General features: G+C 52.1%; 1 protein-coding gene and 1 non-coding gene across 4 annotated transcripts in view; both read left to right on the top strand.

Moving 5' to 3' along the window:
* The window catches only part of LOC122371437 (FH1/FH2 domain-containing protein 3-like), a 67644-nt gene that overhangs the window by 29757 nt on the left and 13935 nt on the right, over positions 1–23952 (top strand). For all 3 annotated transcript variants that reach the window (XR_006254736.1, XM_043347775.1, XM_043347782.1), the window contains exons 3-10: positions 9650–9708; positions 12939–13006; positions 13805–13910; positions 15135–15341; positions 15638–15818; positions 20150–20272; positions 20532–20806; positions 23591–23814. Coding sequence is in view for 2 of the 3 variants with exons in the window: in XM_043347775.1 (XP_043203710.1) it covers positions 9650–9708; positions 12939–13006; positions 13805–13910; positions 15135–15341; positions 15638–15818; positions 20150–20272; positions 20532–20806; positions 23591–23814 (1243 nt within the window). In the remaining variant the exon portion in view is untranslated. The remainder of the gene's footprint in view (positions 1–9649; positions 9709–12938; positions 13007–13804; positions 13911–15134; positions 15342–15637; positions 15819–20149; positions 20273–20531; positions 20807–23590; positions 23815–23952) is intronic.
* Trnal-cag lies at positions 10039–10122 on the top strand. The gene has a single exon. It is a non-coding gene; the product is annotated as a tRNA-Leu (tRNA).

The following is a 23952-nucleotide window of genomic DNA, read 5'->3' as shown; positions in this document are numbered from 1 at the left end:
AGTCATCGCCCGCGATGACAAAGACGGTTCCTGAACGGCTGATCATGAACGTCGTTGCGTGTCACTACCTCGCATGGCAACATGCGAGGTGAATAGTGCATCGGGGAATAAATTGTCTGCTAGAATAATGGATGACGCTCGGTGGCAAGCCGCCGCTAGGTGATGGGTAGTGCCGATCAAAGAATGCCGGCCGTTTTCGCTCTCGAGTGGCTCATGTATTCGGAACGGTCGCTCGGCGGAGGACTGATCAGAGGACCGCTCTGGCCTAGGGCGAGACCTGATCAGAATACTGGACCGGTCTGGTCACAGAGCAGGGGGCTGTTGCTGGCTGCTGTTCTAACCGGCGACCACTCCCGAGGCCTACTGGATCTGATTGACGGTTTGCAGCAAAGAGGTGGTGCTAGTTATGTAAACTCCGAGCGGCCATGCTGCCACCGCTGAGACGCTCCCACATGGTGATTCTTTGGGGTCATACTGACAGACTTGGGCCCAGTGGCCCCTGCACACAACGCGTCCGCAGGGCACAACTGAGGCTGACTCACCGCTGGCGACCGACCCGTCCCACATCGGCCGCTGGTGGGCGCCGGTGGGCGGTGCTGGCCTGTTGACACAACCCGGCTAAAACACGTCGGTACCGACACACAGCCGGCGGGGCGCCCGAGAATGCCGAGCTGCGAGGCGAAGTGGGAGCGGGCTCAGGACCGGAGTCGGATGTTGCGAGGGTTTCCAAGCGGCTGCAAGGATAGCAAATCTGAAATCAGTCCATGTAAGTCATTAGTGGTTATGGAACTTACTCAAGCCCTTTGGCTAGTTTGGCGACACAAAGTATTGAAATCACTGGAGCTCCATGTGTCGCCTCTCCCGCGATTCGTAAGCATGATAACAATTGGTTTTATGTAGCGGCGTGAATATTGGAGTGAGGAGGAGCCAGATCGCTCAGTTCCATGCCGCCTCTCCCCGCTCTGAGTGATGACAGTGCCAGTCGCGGCGCCCCCGTTGTCCAGGTGTGGTGCAGTGCGCCGCGTGGACCGGTTTTGCAGGGTGTCCGCGACACGGGGTGCGGGACAGAGCGGGGCAGAGAGCGGGGCGGGGCGGCGCCGGGGCCGAGCGGGCGGCTGCCACCGGCTGGTCTGGCCCTCCGCCAGCTTCCTACCTTCAGTGCCAGCCGTGTGAGCGTGTGTGAGGCCGGCCAGCGGACTCCGACGGTGCGGCCGGCGCAGGTGGCGGTGACGGCATGGTCGTGTGGGTGGCATGAGAGAAACAGTATGCGTTTTATCTGCATCTGAGCAGTGAGCAGTCACATGTCTGTCTGCATAGTGTATGGAAAGAAGGAGGGTTTGGCTCGAACGACTGAAGTCGTTTAAGGGCTCTCAAATCTCCCCTGACAGGATGCCAGCCACTAAGGATTCATGATCGACTGGCCATGAACATCCTGGCATCTCACAGTTACGACGTCATTATAGCCGGTGCCCTGTCAGGTTGGTGGGTTCGACTCGGTGACCTGACGCGTCAGAGGGCGGAGCAGCGCAAGTGGTGTCTGGCCCAGTCACGCTGTCAGATCTCACGCCGATACTGCTCACGACACGAACAGTTCCGCACTCGATTCTGGTTCGGTATCAGCCGATAATTTACCCACAGCCGTCTGCGGTGGGGTTTTTAGGGCGTTTTCGATATATTTTGCCAGAGTTTTTGCACAGATAGCAACGTACTTTATTTATGGGTTTGGAAATTCCCTCGCCTATTTGAAATCAACTGGAAGCCGATTGTAACTTGTGGGATTGGAACTTGGAAAGCCCTTTGCTGGCGGCGGAATCGCTGACCAGCGTATGAATTAGCTGCTTTGGTTGCTTTATTTCTCCTGTATATATCGCCTGTGTCTTTTATGCGCCGTACCGTTTGAAGTCCAGTTTTTGGACGTCAGGTGCGCCCACGCTGTGGGTGTAACTCAGTCGGTGACGGCGGCTTCCCTGCTCACGGAGCGTGCTATCGGCTTCATGTTGGCGTGCGGGGTGAAGTAGCTGAGCCCCTCGAAATTGTCGGGGATCTGGGTATTAGCATTATCTTTCACTGATATAGTGGACACGGTACATGAACGCTGCCAAGTGTTTCGGCGAACCCGCTTAAATAGTGAGTTTGCCGATCACATCGTCTCTAACGGGTTAGCGGAATGGAACGCAGCGCTTATAACTTCAGGCAGCGCGATGGGTATTGTATTGTATTGTATTGTACTTATCGTGGCAAGCCGATCCATCCGAAAATGGCTATTATTGGCTGCCGAGTCAGGTGAAACGAATGAGGTGGGCACAACATTACACACAACACACACGCATCACATTTGCACACATATTCACATTTGCGCCACCGCGCCGCTACACACTGGCCGGGTCGCCGTGTTGCTCACGCAGTAGGAGCTTCCGATACTCCCTCCGAAAGAGCCTGTGACCGAGATTGCGCAGCGCCTGAGGCAGAGCGTTATACTGCGATACAGTGGCGTATAGGAACCGGCGGCGCCCGGATTCCGTTCTAATCACGGGTAAATCGAGCAGGTGGGACTGACGCGTGTCACGCCCATGCACGCTACACTCAGAAAACACTTTGAGAACGTTTTTGAATAAGGGCTCATATGAGTGCCAAAACAGGGCTCAAATCTGTATGATTTTAAAATCGGTATCAGTTAGGCGCCCTTTTCGGGCTCAAAGTACATTAGCCCCGAAAGCGGCTTCAGTTCGTCTTCCTTTTCGGGCTCAGTTCGTCTTCCTTTTCGGGCTCAATTCGAGCTGCGTTTTAGGGCTCCATACGACATTCCGCCATTCCGTCTTTTGCTGTTTTCAGTGCCATGTGTTGGTGTACCTACCGCCGTGATTTCAAAATGAATGGTAAGTTATTAGTTATCAGTTATCGCTATCTTTTAGAAAAAATCAAGATGTTGATGCTCATGCCATTTTAATCCCTTATCAATTAAAATTGTGGTGGCATTTGTTCAGAAAAGGTCTGATCTACAATTGTGGCGCCGTTGATACGAATACGCACGGGTTTGATTATTCGTTTTTCTTGTATTTGCGCCACATGAAAGCATCATATCTGGATTCAGGATGTTAAATAGTGTAAGAATGTGCAAAATTTTTGTCTGGTTCTTCGTGATGATGTGATTGAAGCAATGCTTTCAAGGGTAGGTAAGGATTTTGTTACTTGTTCGTAATGGTTATCTTGATGCTCAACTAAAATTAATCCTAACCTTGCCTACTAACCTATTAAGTTAAACTTAGTACCAATACCTACCAACCTACAACCTATTTGGATCTTTCATATACTTATAACATGCTGCTGCTTCTGCTAACATGCTGCGGAATGCTGGTTGACATGATGGAATGCTGGTATCACAGTGTTCCATGTTTCAGAATTTTAGGTGAATAACCACACATGATGGGAAAATATTTTCATCCTAAAAATATGACAAGTGGCTTTATTTCATCTTTGCTAAAAAAATATGTCAAAAGTTTGATTCAACAGCCAGCTGCCAGGTTACGCATGACTTGACAGTTGATGCATCTACTCTACATCATTTCATTTCAGATCCTGTGAAGGTTCTGACAAAATCTGAGGTAAAAAATGGCATTATGCAGTTTTGCGGAAAGACTAAATCTATCTCATTTTGTCTTCAGATTTTTTTTTTGTTGGGACACCCAATTGAAATCCAATTTTAGAACACTGTGACACCATGCCTGTGTGCCAAGTAAGAGGAAGGGTCTACAAGTATACATCAAGATAACCAATTATGGACAAGTTGAGACTTGAGTCATGAGCTCTTATTTGTGGTTACAATACCTTCAACTGCATGATTTTGCACAACTTCCATACAGGCATCCAGACTGGAAAAGGTTCAAGTCCATACTTATTCTGGTGCTTGAATATGGCAGTTCAAAGATGGAAGGCATATGATGCTACAAAATGAAAAAAGTAATTCAACTTACAAAAAAAATAGGTATTCATATCTATCCTAAACTAAACTAACCTAAACTTACCTAACCTATTACCTAACCTAATCCAACCCAACCCAACCACCCCAACCAGCCCAGCCCAGCCCAACCCAGCCCAGCCCAGCCCAGCCCAGCCCAGCCCAGCCCAACCCAACCCAAAACCTACAGTCTAAAACCTAGAGCTAAAACCTGCAGCCCAAACTGGAAAACATCCATATGGTACGCCGGACGCCCGTGAAGCCGTCATGCGCCGAAGTTCGGCGCAAGCTATTTTGCAATTTGCGCTGAAATTTCTGCATTATTTGCGCCGAAGGTTAGTGCCCTTTTGCGTCAAAATTAAGCCACTTATACAAAAAGCACGTTTACATCTGCTGGCCAAGGTTTTATAAACCAGACAGAACGCTCTGGGCCTTAACCACTCCTGACTCCCATGTTTGAGCGTCCAAATTAGTTGATGTTTCCATGGAAGCTGAATACCACAATACGTGTAGCGCACTGTAGCATCGTGCCGTGAAATAAGGCTCGGGACGGAAGTTCCGGGGTCACGAAAATTGGTGTGGCGGTGTTGTCGCGGCTGGCGGGCGCCAGCAAGGGGTTTAAGTTTACGACACCACTCTTGTTTCAGGAGAGGTGTCAGCGATTCGAGACTACTTGGGCATGCGGGCAGCGGGGTCGGCGTGGCTGCCTGCGGCTGCGGCCACACATCTTGGCGTCCTGGAGGCGGAGATGCTGATGGTGGCATGAGTCATCACTGGCTGCCCGATTTCCATGCTCCAAGACTCGCCGTGAGGGCCGAGGCGGGCGTCGTGCCGATGGAGAGATGAGGAGGGATGCGCTGGCATCGCGCCTACTGGCGAAGGCGCTCTCCCTCCCGTCGGAGGACCCGCCGCGTCGTGGCGGAAGCCCCCCCCCCCCAACCGTGACTGAAGTCAGTGACCGGCTGGAGAGAGCGCGGGGGAGCGGTGTGGGACCACTGGAGTGGCGCTGCCCGCCGAGGCGCGCTTATCCACGAGACTGCCCCCGTAGACGCCAACAGACGGCGTCACGGTCCACCTGGACCGGCTGCCGATCGGGGCGTCCGCGACAGCGAGGAGGAGTGCTGCGGAGGCGTGCCTGGGAGCGCTCCCCCAGCGTGCGACGTGGGCCTGGGTCGACGGGTCTGCGACCGGGGGAGTAATAGGAAGGCGGCGCTGGGGTCCTCACCGAGCACCCAGACAGTACAACATTGGTACTGCGGGAGGCGGCGGGGAGGATTTGCTCCAGTTACCGATCTGAGATGGTGGCGCTCAAGACGGCAAAGCAACATCTCCTGGAGCACCCGTCCTTCGAGGAAGACCCCATAATCATTTGCTCCGACTCGCAGGCGTCGCTGGCGACGCCACGAGGTGGACAAGTGGCCCAGACACCCCCCCCCCTCATCCCCTAGGTGCCGGCATCTGGGAGTATATGATGGCCCTAGTGGCTGTAGGGGGCCGAATAATCCACCATTGAAGGAGGGCGGCGATAGCCCGATTAAGCTTGGCGTCCAGTGGAGCCTCGGCTCTATCATGGGCATTGGGCAAGGACTCTGCGAGCACCCCCGTCTCCTCCATCTTCGACGGCACTCCAGTCAGAAAGCTGTCCCCACCCGAGTTTCCCAGCAGCATGGGCCACATGAAACCGAACAGCGCCGAGCCGCTCGACGCTGAGGACCAGGCGAGAGTAACAGTGAAAAGGTGAAACGCTCGAAACGGCGCGCGCCGCCGGCCGAGGGCGCCGAGCCGGCCCAGGCCGGCTGCGGGTCAAACAGAAGCCGTCTCCGCGGCGGCCGCCCAGTGACAGCGACTCGGACTGACGTCGAGGCACCGCTGCCGCCTCCGCCGACCAACCCGCCGCCCAGCAAGGGCAGTTTGAAGGCGGCTGCGCCGGTGAAGGTGGCGCGGCCTGGCAGGGGCCGCGGCCGGCCCACTCCCAGCTACCCGTCCCGCGAGGTGCTCAGTACCACCGACTCGTCCGATTCTGAGGCAGCGCCGTCGGCGGGCCGCCGCCAGCAGTGACGACGACCGGCTGGCGGCGTTCGCGCGGGACTTGTCCGACTCCTGGTACTCGGACTTGCCGCCCAAACTGGACGCCGGCGGCGTGAGCACCAGCAACGCCAATAAAAAGTCCACCTTCATCCGGCTCTTCTCGCACCGTGTCAAAAGGACTACGCCGCGCGGCCGGCCGGCCAACTCGAATGAGCGCAGCGAAGGGCACACGTCCCCGACGGCGGCACTGGCGCCTCCCGCCGCGCCGCTGCCGGCGTTGCTGGCAACGCCGATCCAGGCCCATCGATGTCTACTGTTTTGTTGCCTACGTGCCGCTGCCGCCGCTCAGCCAGCACAATGGCGTGCCGGTGTTGCGCTGTCGGATCGAAAAGCGGCTCGTGCAGCGGACGGACGGGTGCGGCCCGCGCGATGAGCCGCCGCCGCACACCGAGCTGCGCCGCGCGGACGTGAAGGTGGAGCTGGCAGCGGCCTGCTCAGTCCCCTCAACGGCGTCGACCGGCTCTCCGGCGATTTGCGGTCAGAAACGCCGCCGCTTCTGGGACCCTGCACCCTGGGACCAAGGTGTCAGAGCGCGGCGCTGCCCGTGAGACGTTAAGTTAGCACAGGCAATGTCGTCTGCACTCCTTGCAGTTCATGTTGAATACACAACCATGTTGCGAAGTAGTAGGCGCCGGGTTTTTCAGTTCATATAACTTTTTCCCTGGCTATTACACCCCACAACCGAACACTGACACCTTGCACAAGTATGACTGTGTGTATGAATGTTAATAAATACATGAACCAATGTTGTGTTTTCGGTTCCAGTACCTTCTTTGGGCACCTCGGCAACAAGTAAGTAATTCGTTAGCTTTGCCACACCTAAGATAGTCTCCCACGTTGTTATTTGCTCCCGGGTTAACATAAACCGGTTTAACGTAACTTTTGCATCCCGGCCAAAATTGCCGGGTTAACTGTCCCACCGCTCGAGACTGGCGCTAGGCTGGCCGAGCAAAAAAAAGTTTGTCCGCGGCTTCGTCTTATTCGCAGCTGCTGGACACGGGGAGGGGGAAGGAGGGGCTGCATCGGACGAAAAGCGATGAGGTGAGCCCTAATATTGGCTTCACCACACAATTTGAGCCCTCAAACTGGATTCAGGTGAGCTCGAAAATGGGGATCGGGCTGAAAACTGGTTTCATAGTGAGACTAGTTTTAAAGCTTGACACCGATAATGGGTACTGACTGAGCTCTGTTTCTGCGATCAATGATATACCGATTAAAGGGATCGGGTTGAGCCCTCAAACTGGATTCAGGTGAGCCCGAAAATGGGGATCGGGCTGAAAACTGGTTTCATAGTGAGACTAGTTTTAAAGCTTGACACCGATAATGGGTACTGACTGAGCTCTGTTTCTGCGATCAATGATACCGATTTAAGGGATCGTATGATCCCATGTGGCGTTGCTCAGAAAGTATTCTCGAAATGTGCTGTCTGTTTTGAATATGGTACATTAGCCCGAAAACTGGTCTCTGAGACCGAAAATGGGGACACTGTTTTCTCAGTGTACCTCGCGACACAATCGCGTTGGATAGGGCTTCGGGCTCTCCTGTCTCGAGGATTTTCTTTAATAGCGTGACAGACTGTAGACGCCACATATTCTCGGCCGAGAGCCACCGCAACTCTTTCAGCACTTCGCTTACATGGTCATACTTCCGCTTGCCCGACACAACACGAGCACCGAAATTGATAAGCCGCTGGAGCCGAGACATCTGGGTGACACCACATCCACCATAGACAACAATGGCGTACCGGATCGATGAGACTACTAGAGCCTGAACCAGAGTGGCCAGCGTACTTTTCGGTAGGTAGTGCCTACTGTGACTCAGGCCGCTCAGAATACCGGTGCATCGGCGGGCTACATCAGTCACATGATTTGAGAAGGTCATGCTCTCGTCAAAAGTGACGCCGAGGTTTTTAGCTGAGGACGTTCCCACAGTAGTGGTACCCATGAACCTGATTTCTATCGGGACTAGTTGACGAATTTGCTGCCTTGTGCCCAAAACAATGATCTGGGTATTTGATAATGCTGATAATGCATGGGAAGATTGGTATAATGTCCGCATTTATTCTTCCCTTAGGCTTGATGTGAAAAAGTCTGAAGCTGTCGTTGCAAATCACGCTGAACTGTCGATAAAATAATAGCATCGTTTACGTGTTAATTAAACCTATGTAGGATATGCGTGCTTGTGACACTCGTGCGAAAACGTCGCATACAGTATGCACAGCACTCAAAGATCAAAATCAAATTACCATGCAATGCGAAACTGAGTAGCCAATGATGGCTTCAAGTGCACAATGCACAATCGCTCCTGAAATAAGCAGCCAATCTTAGTACACTCTGCCTACCCCTCGCCACTCTTTGTCCGCAACTCGGGTCCAGTTATGTTGTCTGTGGCGTTTATTGACATCGTTTATCTTATCAGAGTGGGCACTTTGCAGCGAGGGACGCCACAGTTGTCATTTGGTGCAGGCAGTAGCAAGAACAGCTGCGAACCGTATCCTGCAAGGGCGTGGTAACAGGATATTTTGTGCTGTAGTGTTGCGCACATGTCGGGTCTTATTAGGCTCATCCACAATTAAAACCGAAGGCTGCCATGGGCTAGTCGCAGTTAGATTGGGATTCGTTCCTGGAAACGAGACCGGATTTGGTACGCCTCTGACTAGGATGCACACTGACACACTGAGTTTGTTAAAAAGCGTATTCATCCATGCGCTATTGAGATATCAGATAACCGCACGAACTTTAGAGTAGATTTAAGTTTCACACAAGTCACATAAGGAACAGCAAATCAATTCATACCAATGGCCTCTATGAACCCTTCCATGTTTCATCCTGTGCGTGTCAACGAAGAGATCAGCTCCCCGCTCTCGTCTTCGCGTGCCCGGTCATTGACCCGTGGCAGCACGTGCGCCGTGAACCCCTTCCGTGACCGGGTGGCTGTTCACTGTTCACGGCTCTTTCCTTTGCGGGGAGTTTAATCCGGGACCGGGATGACCGTGCACACACCGGGCGGCTGTTTTATCGAGGCGCGTGCGTACCCCTCATCGAGCTTCCGGGTGAAGGGATGTGGCGGATAGGCTAAGATGTAGGGTCTAGGGAGGTCGTAAAACAGCCTTTATTTGACGGGTGTGTGTTTAGTTTGATGAAAGAAGGCAGCGGAATGTATTCCTCAACAGATTTGAGAGACATTTTGCCTTCATATTGGTAGGATGTGCTGTAAAGCTTCAACTTGCTAACTGTGACGGCGAACAGCTGTTCGTTCGCTTCGATTGAGCTTATAAGTCCCGTTCCCGGGTTATATGCATAGCCATTCGACCATCTTATCATGCCTCGAACTGTGTCATGATATGCATTGCCGCGAGCGTGTCGATGTCCATTTGTCACCCAAGTGAAGGGTGCAATATCGCACATATCATAGGTATCGCATTAGTTCCGGAATCTGTCAGCCGTTCACCGGGCACCGCTAACCGTCTAGCCTCCCCAGCCCTCCCTCCTCCCCCCCCGCGCGGTCTGTCTTGTCACATTAATGCTGATGCTATGAACCCGTGCCTGCATCGGTGTGTTATCAGGCTGGACCTGTCCTCATACCGTTATTTCTCCTCTGTTTCAGTCCGAAGAACGCGCTGGTGGTTCGGACCCAGCTGTCGGTGCGGTGTCACGCCATCATCGGTAAGTTGGTGTCTCGTTTTTTTTTTCTGACCGTGTCCTGGTTATTTCCAGCTCCAGTAGGTAGGTGTCAATAAAACAAAATGGTCGAGCCATGTTGAATAAAAATATATTTCGGACATGCTGTCTTGTTTCATGATGCCTGTAAAGCAAAGCCTAGGTCACTCTAGGTCAATTTGTACCGTCTTTTCGTTCGGTTAGGATCAAGAGTTTCTCACAACTTCTTGGCTGCTCTTAATGATGGGTGGGATTGTAGCCAAAATATTACAGGCTATATCGGTGTAAAATATTATAAAAAAAAATCTTTATGGACGTAAATTCGTGGCGATAGACGTCAGGACGGCCGAGCGGTCCAAGGCGCTGCGTTCAGGTCGCAGTCCGGTTCTCCGGGCGTAGGTTCGAATCCCACTTCTGACAGCCTAGTTTTAATGTCAGGTCATCTTTGCCCCCTCCCCGCCTCCACGGGGGGAGCAAGACTTCACGACCGCACTGCGCACTTCGTGGATGTGTACTGTGTAGGGAAGAAGTGGCTAATAAGCGTAAACAGGCGACAACGTTGGCTTCAAAGTTCAACCTACTTCATTGAGTTCATACCCTAAGACTTGTCTCATATTTCGATTTCCAGAACGTTTTGAAATATCCGTAGGTATGGTCGATCACAAGCGTTCCTAGTGAAAATTCAGCAGACCTAGCCGCGCGGTAACTGGATAACAGCAGTATGCGCCGGTGCGATATCCGTGGTGGGACTGTAGCGCCAAACAAGCTCGGCTTATGTCGACAGACGGGCCCGAACCGCTGACACGTGATCTGTCGGTGGCGGGGGACGCTGGGAAACGACAATAGTAATACAGTCGCCGCCGACAGCGACGTCACGTGACGACACAGGCGAGCTGCTTGGGGAGTGCAGAGGGTATATACTCGAGTACCGGGGTGAGATGACACCGGAGGCAGACGCCAGATAGACATGCTCGGGTCTGTTTGGACGAGACTGGAAATCCTCACGGCGTCGAAGTATGGTTTCACACCGAGCAGTAGGTATGATTTGTTCGTTTCTTTACGATAATTACAAACTACAAATTCAGCACTGAAAAATGTAAAAACTGAGGCTGCATTTGAATGGTTCTTCTTTCCATTTGCACCGTAGTCCAAACCGACAGCCGTCATATGCCAGCGAACAAAAAGTTAGGTATCGGCTTCAAAGAGAAATGGTGGATTCCTCATTTCCCGTGACCCGGCTTCAAAGAGAAATAGTGGATTCCTCATTTCCCGTGACCCGAATGGGTCATGAAATCAAACGCTTCCCTTTGTCTTGGCTCACTGTTTCTGACTCCCTTCACAGTATTTTGTTTTGGAATTTTTGCTTCTGCTGTGAGTGGGTCGTGACTCTGGTCTGAAAGGCGACCGCTTTCAAGATACAAGTCACTTTCTCACTCTTATCCATTTTCACTTTTTTTCTTAACATCCGACTTGTGGTTTGCAGGTATGGCATGTAGAATGCTACCTAACCTGTTTCTGGTCTGTCCTTGAGAAGTGTTTTGCTTCCTTATCGTGGGAATAAATCGTCTAAATGCCCCGGCAACGCCGTCAGGGATGGACTCTGCTAAATGGTTTGCAGCCACAGAAGCTCTTTGATCACGGATGTCGGTGTGAACTGACGGTAATCGGAACATCGGAGCTACCGCCGCGGGCAGTACTCCATTCCCTAGGCTGAGAGTTGCTGTCGGAAAAACGTCTTTGAATTATTTATTTGAACGTTAGTGCCCGATTAAATTATGTAAGGACAATTGTATCTCTTATTTTTTGGAGTTTGATGCGTATCTTTTGACAGGGTATGTTGCTCTTATGTGCCTTTGAAACGAATACAACGAATACAAATACAAACGAATACATGTAGATTTAATTGTTGAGAAAGTTTTTATTTATCGAGGCTCGTCTTTCTGATAACATCGCTTTTTCCTGACCTCTGCGATCGTCACATGCATCGGATGTCCTCAGCGGACGCTCTACGAACGCTGCAACGTGGCGACTCCCTATCCCACCTTCCTCTCCTGTAACCCCAGCACCCGCTTATACCCCGCGCGCGGTCATTAGGGCATCCCGAACCATCACCTGTCACCATTCACTGCCGCCCCGGGCCTCATCCAGGTCACACCTGCGGCTCAGCCGCTCTGCCGCCGTCACTGGCGCACTGACACGGCAACATCTGCTGCCTGCGCCCCGGCCGGCCGACTGTCTGCCCCACTGGGCACTGCTCCGACCCCGTCCCTCCCTCCCCGCAGTCTCCAGCTCAGCTCAGAGACGGTCGGTTTGGATAGTATAGGATGAGCTGGCGCTGGCACATGTTGTTGAGGATGACTGTCGTGCCTCAGAAAATGTTCACGAAGTGTGGAGGGAAATGACAAACCATGCCACATACCTAACTCAGATTCTGAGCTACTATCAAAGAGCTACTATCTAATGAGCAAAACATTTCGGATATATCTCTGCGATACACCGTTCCGTGCTTTATCCTCAGGATACTGAAATCCTTCTCCCTCACGCCGCAACCCCTCTCCGGGCTGGACAGGCAACTTTATCTCATGCGGGCTGCTCCCTTGGAGCGGCACCGCTGCTCCCGAGGGAGCGCACCCCGTAGCCGGGTGCAGTGAGTACCTTGGGGCTGATCGGCCTGTCCTTCGGGATGGGCTCAGCCCCGGTGACTCACTAGGGTGCCTGCCCAGACCAATGTCTCCCCCTGATTCCTAACATCCTTCCGGCTCTGAAATGGTCCAATTGGACCGAAAGGGCCTAACCCAACAAAACAAACAAACAAAATCTCTGCGATGGGCCTAGTTTATAGAGCAGCCGAAGGGCGTGTCTTTGGGAGATTGTCTCTGGTGTTATGTTCCCCTGAGGCCGCCGCAGTCTCCGTGAAGTGCCATTTGTCCCGGTCCCTCGGCGGCTGCAACCGAGCCGCTGATGATGCCTGCGATCGCAAACGCTGCAGACAGATGTGCGCCAAGGTTGCGGGCGGGGGCGGAGGTGGGGACGGGGGCGGTGCTGCCGTCTGATCGCCGGCACGTTTGTTTTCAAACGCGAGCTCCGGCGACCGCTCCGCTGGGCTCTGAGCCAAGACGGCTCCTGCACTGGAGGCACGAATGTGCGAGACCGCCTCTGACGGGACGGTAGCATAGGCTCGGAACGTGAGTCAATATTTGACGAGGCGATTAACCGATGGTGCTGTTATGTTTCAGAAAAGCTGCTCAACTCTCAGGACAGGGACCTGCGCAGGGCGCTCTTCTCACTCAAACAGATATTCCAGGTGCGTTTTCAGTAAGCTGGTTAATGCGTCACACCTGAGATAAGGGAAAGGACACTCAAAGTAATCATGTGGAATGAACGAAGTCCGTGTTGGATTAGTTCTGTCACCTGACAGTCCACGATGCATGCTACATACATATGAAACAGATAACAGTCCTCTCAATTCCTACGAGCCTCAGACATCCAGTTTCTGGGACCCACCGAACGGTAGTTCTGTGAACTTGCACCGTAGAACACCTAGTGTCGCCTTATATCGGAGACAATGTCTCTGTGTCGACACCTCATCTAGAATACGGTCTGTATCTCTGTCCCATCAGGCTGAGAGTAACGGGTCGGCCGTTCCCTGGGTGTCTGGGAAGGGTCTGCGTTCATCACTTTGTCAGAATGGGGCTTGGTGCATGAGTGTGTCAGCCAGCACCCTCTGCCTGGGCGCAGGCAAACCCACTATGCATACAATGACTAGACTTTGTTCTACAACACTAAGCTCACGGCCATGACGCTGACTTTGGTGACAAGTTTTATACGGGATTTAAAGCTCCCCGAAAATCGAGGCCTTAACTGCGCAAGCATGGTTTATGGTTCGGACCAGGTCCTGGTCTGGGTTTGGATAACGGCGTATTTTTGTCGACTCGACGCTACTGAATCTGATAACATACGTCAGATTACGCGTGTGAACATTAATTGTGCACAGCGAACATTGCCAACTTTCTGTCACATCAGTAAATCCGTAAAACGGTTGATAAACACCTCGTATATAAATAACTACGCCATTTATACTAACGTTGCTGGTCTATTTCAGGACGACAAGGATCTTGTTCACGAGTTTGTCTGCAACGATGGCCTCGAATGTCTCATCAAAGTGGGCATGGAGGCTGACCAGAAGTACCAGAACTACATTTTACGAGGTGAGCCCGCCCTTCCCTCGGCCAGGGCTGTATCTCCCACCCTGGGCGGAACTCTTGATTTGTGTGGAGGGTTGACTCTGTAGGAAGGAGAACGGGGAGGGGGCGCTCTCGTCGCGACACTAAATAATTGGATACAGGGCGGCAGCGCTGTGTTTTAAACGGCGCGGTTTGTCTCCTTACCAGTATGGAGACACGCTGGGTCTTAGCACCGGAACTGCGGCGAGGAACAGACCGGGATAGATGTGGTAATTAGCTGCGTCCGGCGGTGCGATATGTTGCGATAATTGTGGATGGATAGGTGTAGTGGAAGAGAGGGCCTTGTCAGTCGCCGCCGCTGCAGCTGTACTGAGCTGATCTGACCCGTCCGGTCGTGAGCTGGTCTAATGGTCCCGATGGGTGGGCGCCGTTGATAGGTATAAGGAAGGGATCAGGCGGTGGGCGGGGAGAGACGGACACTCAACCGCCCCAGTTGGCGGCTGTGAGGTCTCCATCCCGAGCCGCTCACCAGGCGGTCCTGTTGTTCTTGTTGCGACCGAGGGTGATTGGTGAACCGCTCAGGTCTGGGGTGACGGTCATCTGTTGAGGGCGCACCCCGTGGTCCGCTGGGTCTCAAGAGGCGTTGATCAATGACTGGGTTTCGATCGAATCGGTGTTGGCGGCGGCGACAGATTGTTAATCGTTAGTCTGGATCGGAGCGAAAACACGTGCCCACAGATGTTTGGAATAAAGTCACGTTTCGTTATCGCAGTGAACTATTTGAAATATTGCTGACAAGTTGGCTTAGACTGCCACCTTGCCACCTTTGTGTGTCTGTCTTTAATGCTGCTAGACGTGACTGACATTCTGTTTTTTATGATTTATCTCCTTCCGAGTGGTTATGGCATCGAAATGCCTGGACGTGTCCGTTCTGTCTTTTAAACGGTATGCTCGAGAAATCCGATGTTTAATGAGTTTTGATCCTTCTTCAATTAACTGTATCTATTTGTTCCACTAAAATACCAACTTTTAACCATGTCTGCTAGCTGCCTCAATGGTTCCTTACAGCCTAAAAGTGTCGTATATTGCTGACATGCAGTGACCACACCGCCCCTTTCCGTAGCTCCTGGTCAGACGAATATGCTACGTCTGAAAACGTCTCATTGACCGTGCCTCCCCCCGCAGCCCTCGACCAGCTGAATATGCTGTCCCTGGGCCTGCCACTGCTTACCATACCTCCTCCCGCAGCTCTCGGTCAGGTGATGCTGTACGTGGACGGCATGAACGGTGTCATGGAGCACCCGGAGACCATCCAGTGGCTGTACACGCTGCTCGACTCGCAGTACCGCCTGGTCGTGAAGACGGCACTCAAGCTGCTGCTCGTCTTTGTCGAGTACACGGAGCCCAACGGACTGCTGCTGGTCAGAGCCGTCGGAGCCGTTGACAGGGAGAGAGGTGAGGAGAGGCAGCCAGTGGGAAAGAGGAAGGGATGACGGAATTAGGAGCTTTAGGTTGTTTTGTTGTTAACATTAAGTGGATTTATGAATTAATTGCCAGAGGTCATGACTAATGTACGGTATAACTAAATTTAAAATGGATGTGAGTCATTCATATTCCGTAGTCTCATTGTTTGTTACCTTGCCATATGACTCTTCGGTCTGACGTGACCAGACCTGACCTCCCCTTCCCTACAGGCCGGACGCCGTGGCACGGTCTGATGACCCTCTGAACTGACTCCCCCCCCCCCTCAGGCCGGACCCCATGGCACGGTCTGATGACCCTGCTCAAGTCGTCGGACGCCGCCGATGCCGAACTACTCGTGTTTGCCATCACACTGATCAACAAGGCGCTGAACGCTGTGGACGACCAGTCGGTGTTCTACGACAACACCGACTGGATCGAGGAGCTCGGCATCGAGGCCGTTACCAACAAGTGAGCAATGAGGAGGGCCGGGACTGGGTCGGTGGTATTGGGGTGATTGCGTATGATGGTATTTGGCACTTGATTTTGGAATCTGAAAGCTGTGGTAAGGTGGGACAGAGAAAGAGTAGGTTTGTTACAGCCGATAGAAGGAATGCTGGAGCTCGCGTCGTTGCAGCATGCACATTACACGGCCGTTCGACCTCTGATATGTGACAGGTCACATGGTTATAGTCAACGTCGACCACGTGACCTGCTGCGGTGACCGCTGCGGTCGGACGCACCAATCACGTGTCCGCTCACATCCCGTTGAAGGCCGTAGTGCGGTGAGGTGTTTGCCACGGGTGTTTCCTTTCCGTCAGCATACCCGACACGACTCCACGCGGTCAGTGCAGTCAGCAGGACTCCGTGATATGTCACGGTCACGATCGAATCGCGATGACGTTATCGTCACGTCCCTATGACGTCACGTTAGGCCAACTATGCTTACGTCATTATGATGTCACGTCAATAGCCGTCCACTAACGGTGATCACATCATCGTTTATCACTTGAACGCCTCAGCCGCGTCCCTATTGCGTCACGATGCCGTGCTGTTCAGTGTGCTGTGCACTGTGCACTGTTGTGCACTGACGCGTGCGGTGAAAACGACCCACAGGATGTGTGATGATGCTGCCCTGAGCGAGGTGTGATCTATCCGAGTTAGTGTGACAGCAGGCTCTCGGCTCTGTTTGTTTGTTTACCGGACAGATTACTGAGGTCGATCGCGTCACTGCGAGAGAGCGGCGGATATTGAATGTCGGAATGGTTTGTTAATCGTTTGTCACATTATGCGGCGTACAAATGTCCAAACAAGGTGGCTGAATTTTTGAAATGTTTAGAAGCGCCGTTATTTATTATGCTCACTAATAGGTCGAAATCGGTGTCCAAATGTAGGGTAAGGGCGGGTAAGAGGACGCGGGCGATAAGAGTACGCATCAGCTGTTTCGGTTGCCTAGCAACGCGGGTTTGTCGAGTTCATGAAGTGACATGAAGCCGCCAGTACGTGAGTTCTCTATATACCGTGAGTACGTGTTTGTCACCAACGGAACGTGGACGTTGTGCGGCGACGCTGTTGAGTTTAAGGCGATGAATATTATTTTGGAGGGTTACGATCGTTACGATATTATTATGGTATGGTACAATAATTTTGATACTTGGCAGTTGAGATGAGGTACATTTTCGTGATTGTTGTGGGAAAGTTGTGAGGTTTTCTGGAGAAATACTGTGCAGTGCAATTTTCTGTTTGTGAAGTTTTGCACAATGTTTCGGGGTTGTTTTGTGCGCGAATTGCATGTAGGGTAAGAGTACGCACTGTTCATGAGGGTAAGAGTACGCAGAATTATACATTAGGGTAAGGGCGGGTAAGAGTACGCGGGCGATAAGAGTACGCATCAGCTGTTTCGGTTGCTTAGCAACGCGGGTTTGTCGAGTTCATGAAGTGACATGAAGCCGCCAGTGCGTGCTTATCACCAACGGAACGTGGGCGTTGAGCGGCGACGCTGTTGAGTTTAAGGCGATGAATATTATTTTCGAGCGTTATGATATTATTTTGGTATGGTACAATAATTTTGATACTTGGCAGTTGAGATAAGGTACATTTCCGTGATTGTTGTGGGAAACTTGTGAGGTTATCTGGGGAAATACTGTGCAGTGCAATATTCTATTTGCGAAGTTTTGCAACGTTTCGGGGTTGTTTGGTGCGCGAATTGCATGTACGGTAAGAGGACGCACTGTTCAGGAGGGTAAGAGTACGCAGAGTTATACATTAAATCGAATATACAGAAATATAAAATTATTAATCTATCGCTCAATGACGTTTGTTTTGTAGGTATATCATCAATGGAGCACTGTGATGCAGATGCGTACCCGAAATTCTTCCAAATACGAGTTATTCTCCCTTTTGATTGTGCATTTTTTTAGAAACACACGACATGATTATTTCCTGATTTATAGACTTGAAAGATTTATTCTATGTTTTTCTTTTTGGATACAAGAATTAACTTAAATGCCTTCTGAGTTTGAAGTTAAGCATTTGGACAGTACAAGCTGCATAGGTGTGTGTTCATATGCTTGCGTACCCCACCCGCCTGGCGTGCGTACTCTTACACACCCCATATGGTAAGAGTACGCAACTGCAGCGGTTCAGAAAATGTCAGTTTTAGACCACTTCCATTTACGCTGAAGGATCGTTGCCCCATGGGTTGATGGCTAATTCAATGAAGTTTAATATTCCCTATTTGCGATTTCTTTCTTTCAAATATTAAACAAATGAGAGCAAGAAATCCACTAAGTGCGTACTCTTATACGACTTCACCCTATATCGAATATACAGAAATATCAAATTATTGATATATCGCTCAATGACGTTTGTTTTGTAGGTATATCATCAATGGAGCACTGTGAGGCAGATGCGTACCCGAAATTCTTCTAAATACGATTTAGGTATTCTCCCTTTTGATTGTACACTTTTAGAGTCATATGACTTGATTATTTCTTGATTTATAGATATACAAGATTAGTTTTATGTTTTTTTTTCTTTTTTGATACTAGAATTAAATGAAATGTCTTCTGAGTTTGATGTTAAGCATTTGGACAGTAAAAGCTGCCTATAGGTGTGTGTTAATATGCTTGCGTACTCCACCCGCATGGTGTGCGTACTCCTACACACCCCATGTGGTAAGAGTACGCAACAGCAGCGGTTCAGAAAACGTCAGTTTTAGACCACTTCCATTTACGCTGAAGGATCGTTGCCTCATGGGTTGATGGCGAATTCAATGAACTTTAATATTCCATATTTGCGCTTTCTTTCTTTCAAATATTTAACAAATGAGAGCAAAAAATCCACTAAGTGCGTACTCTTATACGACTTCACCCTACGTGTTCTGATCATTTTTTTTTTTTTATAGCGTAGTAGTGTGATGTTTTGATGCATTACGATCCTTTATGTGCCCCCGCACTGTTGTATTGTTAGCTGAAGCATTGTTCTATTCGCGATGTTTTCTCGCCATGACGCATGACTATTATCCACTTCGTATACCCTGCGGATGAGTTACAATGTCATTGGTGTGCCATAGTACGTACCACGGTTGAATGCGTACCGACGCATCTATTCCAGTCCATTGCATGTTTTTGTAGCATTCCTCCCAATCACCCATTGTCCCCTCTTCCTGCCCCCCCCCCCTCCCCCCACCGGTCACCACCCGGCCCTACTTCCATACCGGTCACATTGACAGGTCTAAGGGCTCCCCCCTCCCCGCTCTGCATTTACGCCCCACACAACTGACACAGTAAATAGAGTGACACCTCGTTCGGTGTGGTGTATACGGCGCGACACGGCCCGGCACGCAGCGGCAGCGCCATTGTGGACACGAGCTCTCAATCGGTGGAGGCAGCGGCGGTGCCAGGGGCCAGGTCGGTCAGTTCCTGGTCCCGCACCGTCCAGGGTTAGCTCAGGTGCAGTTGGTGGACTATGATGAAGCTTGTGAACCTTGAGAGGATGTGATGGAGGTTGTACTGAGTGTGACAATGAAGCCAGGTTGTTTAGGTGGTGTTGGTCAGAGTCTGCCGGTGAGTCAGGTCAACCATGGACGGTATAGGGCTCCAATTGACATCGGCAAACGGTGCATGACCGGCGAAATGAAGTAGCATACCATAGCCGCTGGGTGTGCTGCTGCCACCGTCAGTCTAGACGGGACGGGGCGGTAGTTGTACCGCCAGCCGCTGCAGCCGCCGGTGACAGTGCGGGAGGCTGTGTACGCGGCAGAATCAACACAACGGCGATAGTGCACCGTCGTGTCTCCCGTCTCCGTGCCAGTGTGTCGGCTTTACTCGCTGTCTGTGCGTGGTCTCTGCTGCCTCCACCATCGGTGTTCGCTATCTTTGACCAGTGCTCGCCGTAGGTGTCTGGAGTGCTAGAAGAGCTTTAGCGGTGAATGTGTGGGCGGTGATATTTTGTGAAACGTGAGAGATCTGATATTCATCGGAGCTAAGACCAAGATGACCCAAACAACTACTTCAGAGTTCTACATCACACGCACGTAAGGAATGGAATAGTGCTACCAGACATCGCCTAACGGCTCGGAACCTGGGCGTAACAATAAGATTTGTCTTCCCCGACCCCTTCCCAGCAGGTATCTGTCATTATTTGGACCTGATATAAGCGCTACAGTTCTGCGCTCTCTCAGGGGCACTGTCCTCTCGGCAGGTACCTCTCTCGGGCGGACACGGAGCCGGAGCTCTCTCAGCAACTGCAGATCTACGAGGCTATGTGTTCCTCTCACAGCCACTGTCCTCTCTCGACAGGTACCTCTCTCGGGCGGACACTGAGCCGGAGCTCTCTCAGCAGCTGCAGATCTACGAGGCCGTGCTGCGGAAGGAGGACGGCGAGTCGGACGGCAACAGCATGCCGGCGGACGCCAGTATCAGGTCAGCGACGGAATGGCGGTTGGTCTGGGTGCTTTGAGCAAACACTTCGTCCAGCGCCTATGGCATGACATTTTCTTGCCATCGATAGCCAAACTTCACAAATAGGCGCGCAATCATTTGTTAGTCGGGACCTTCATCTCACTGCTGTATGTCAGCGACTTCCAATCCGAAATCAGCACCTCTGTTGCCCTGTTGGCCACTTTTGTGCTGTATCCCCACAACAGCGGTTTCTCAGTCTGACCGTAGTCTCCCTTATCAGGACGCTGCCGCGGCTGCGGCGCGGCGCGGCCGGCGAGCCCGACCAGCGGCGTCGCTCGCGACGCTTCTCGACGCGCCGCGTCTCCTCCGACTCGCCCAGCTCTCCGGAAGAGGAGAGCGAGGGTGGAGCGCCCACGTTCGCCTTCTACCGACCGGTCGGCGAGAACTGGACCGTCAGCGACCGGCGCCGCATGTTCGCCAGAGACGGGCCGAGCAGCTCCGGAGCAGGGGTCGAGATCAACGGACACTCGGGCTCACAGCAGGACGCCTCCAAATGTGAGTGGTAGGGAGGACCGGGTAGACAGTTGGAAATAGTGATTGCAAAGAATGCGCTGGAAAATGTCAGCATTTGTAGAGATGAGAAAGAACGGCATGCTTCTGAGTGTGAATGGATAACATTTTGTTATCTAAGCTTTCTTCGTTAGTTTCGTTCTTGCTAGGCCAGTTTGTTTAGATGTGCTCGAATGCACTATAATTTTTCCCAAAAAAAAAAAACACTGACTACAGTGCCAGCACGGTTTAAAATGATTCAGTGCACCGAACTGATCTGAACTGGTGCCAGCCATTGTTGAAATAAGCCCGCTGATTCATTTCAATCATCCCACTCCTGGCATTGGTTATAATACCGATGGGCTGTCAAAGCCATCATCCCTCTCCCAACAAATAGTTATTTTTCACTGTAACTACCCATCAATGTCCCATGTTTCCCATCGCTGAGCTATAAGGAGTCCTCACACTAGGCGGAGACCACCTCTGCCCGACCTTCCATCATCAAACAGCCAATTTTACTACCCCCGTCCCGCCCCACCTCGACCCTCCCCGCCGTTGCCGAACCAGCTGTGCACTCAACTGCACTGTGGGTGTTTTGGGCCGCTCTGAGGGCGCTCGTGCCTGTGCGTGGGTGTGGGAGCTCAGCTGACCCGCGCTGCGTGCACTTGAACGTGCGTCGGCACTATTTGCGTCGGTCGGCGACCTGTCAACACCGCCGACCGTCGCCGCGCCGAGAGCGTCGTTACTACGTCAGAAGCGTCGCTCTCTAGTCCTGCCGGCATGTCATAGCCGGTGTTGGATGATGTCAGAAGGACGACAAAGTGTCCCTCAGAGAGAGGCGCTGTTGAGAGCCGGTGATGACGGAGCAGACAGGACGCCAGTTCAGGCCGGGGGCCGTGGAGTCGGGGCGGCACAGGGCGACTCACAGAGGGCCGTCTAGCTGGACTTGGAGCGGGGAGAGTGGTGGGGGGGGGGAGACAGGACAGAGGGGCGGAGGTGGGCTGGTGGGGGTGGATCTGATAACGCGCTAGTGATGAGAGGACAGGAGCAGCCTGTGTGAGGGTATATTGGAGGTAACTGTATGTTATTGAAGACGGCCGTAGGTATATCGAAGAAGACTGTACGGCCCGGAGTACAATGACGGAAGCAATTTCAGAGAACCTATCAGGGCAGGCACAAGGCAACGGCTGTTCGGTGGATGAAAGATGATCGAGATGTCATGAATGGTTTATTTGAATGCTTGAACGGCTGACAATTGATCAAAGAGACTGATGGCGATTTGTTGCAGAGTCCATGGTGCGATGGGAGAGAATGAGAGAATAAAACCAGTAAAACGCCTTTTGGGCGAAGGACGAGCCAGCGAGATAGTGAGCCCTGCACGTGCGGAAGGGCGAGAGGGTACTTCCAACGGGCTTGCGCAAAGCACCCTTCTAACCGGTCGCTAGCGGTGTACCAAATTTGAACACAATCGGCCCAGCCGTTCCTGAGATCTGGAAGCGGCATTCTGCACGTGCGCACGTGCAAACGGGGTCCAAACTGACTTTTGCACGGCACCCTACTAACTGGTCCCCAACCGTGTACCAAATTTGTGCGCAATCGGCCCAGCCGTTCTCGAGATCTGGAAGCGCCCCCTGCACGTGCGCACGTGCAGTAGCGCCTTAACCGCAACACATGGGAATGCATTGTCTGGTGGGTGTCTACCTGTATGCCAAGTTTCAGCGAAATCGCCCCAGTAATTACCGAGTTATTAAAATGGGAACAAAGTTGACACCTCTTATTGTTGTATTTTGCACGTGCACTGAGGGTGACCCACATGCATCGAGAGTATCCTATTTTTGGTAGAAGGGATGCTGCTACTCTACAAAAATTACCGCAAGCCCATTGCCCAAGCGGCTGCTGAGATATGAGCCTCTCAAAATCACTACTTTTGCAAAACAGCTTGAACACCCTTGGCTTTTCACGTGGCACGTGCCACGACGGTCACTGAGATGTATCAAAAGTAGTCAATTACGGGGTAGAAGGGATGGGGCTACCCAACAAAAAAGACCGCAGGCCAATCGGTCCAGCGGTTGCTGAGATATAAGCCTCTCAAAAGCGTTACAGGCCGGGCCGGGCCGGGCCGGGCCGCTCATACTGAGATTTTTCCGTTATATTGAAAAGACTCACTTCGCTCGCTGCGCTCGCTCGCTCGTAATGAGTCTTACTCATTTCCTTGGCATGGGAAGCTAGCTTTTCCGGGTACCGGACACGAGCCTTTACGCGTTTCTTACGCCACCGCTAAGCACCCAAACAGCTTCGCTAACACCTGTCCGACGTTTGCTTACAAATCCACGTTTTTGCACATGTGCAAAATTCAAGGCCGGCAGGTGACTCAAGACATTCGCGTTCGGAGCCAAAACAGGTCGTAAATTCACCACGTGTGAGGTGCAAACTGCTCGGTTTTATTGCGCCGTCAAATATTAGTTCAACGCACACAGCTTCCTGTTCCTGCAGCGTGAGCGTTGTGCAGACAAATCCCTACCCTGGTGCAGACTTCAAAATCACGGGTTCAATGACTGCCATTTAGCTGAACATTTGGATGCTAATTTGTCTTGCAAATCGTCTCAGAGTAGAGTCTATGAATATGATAGCTCATGTTCCTCATTGTCCATGCAAACGGTGGCGTGGTGGCTTGGTTACACTCATGAATAGGTTTGTAACGGCTGGGTATCTTATAACTTTCATTTAACCAACTTTATCTACCATGCACAATGCCCATCTACCCCCTCCCCCTGTCCCCTGCACCCCCAGACGCCGAGATGGGCGTCACCCCGGGCCTCCGCCGGCGCCGGGAGAGGCAGGAGCGGCAGAGGAGCTTCATCCGCGAACAGGAGGAGCGGGGCTCACTCTCTCCGGAAAAGGAGGAGGCGGACAGGAGGACTGACGAGCAGAACCGCAAGAACGCGCAGCTGAGCCGCCTGGAGCCGCCGGCGACCGGCGGCGTGCCCCTCACCCGAGATCCCAGCTCCCTGGGCGTGAGTGGGGAAGGGGAGGGGTCCAAACGGGGTACAGTTGTGGGGGGGGGGGGGTTGTGGATAGGAAATTTTCTAGCTGTTTAGCGTTTTCTGGGATATTCCAGACGGTTTTGCGAAACACACGTCAGTGACTAGCCA

This window comes from Amphibalanus amphitrite, unplaced genomic scaffold, assembly GCF_019059575.1.
Source record: "Amphibalanus amphitrite isolate SeventyFive unplaced genomic scaffold, NRLGWU_Aamphi_draft 000035F_arrow, whole genome shotgun sequence".
Classification (NCBI taxonomy): Eukaryota; Metazoa; Arthropoda; class Thecostraca; order Balanomorpha; family Balanidae; genus Amphibalanus; species Amphibalanus amphitrite.
Note: the sequence above shows the minus strand (reverse complement) of the source record. Positions and strands in the feature narration are given on the sequence as shown.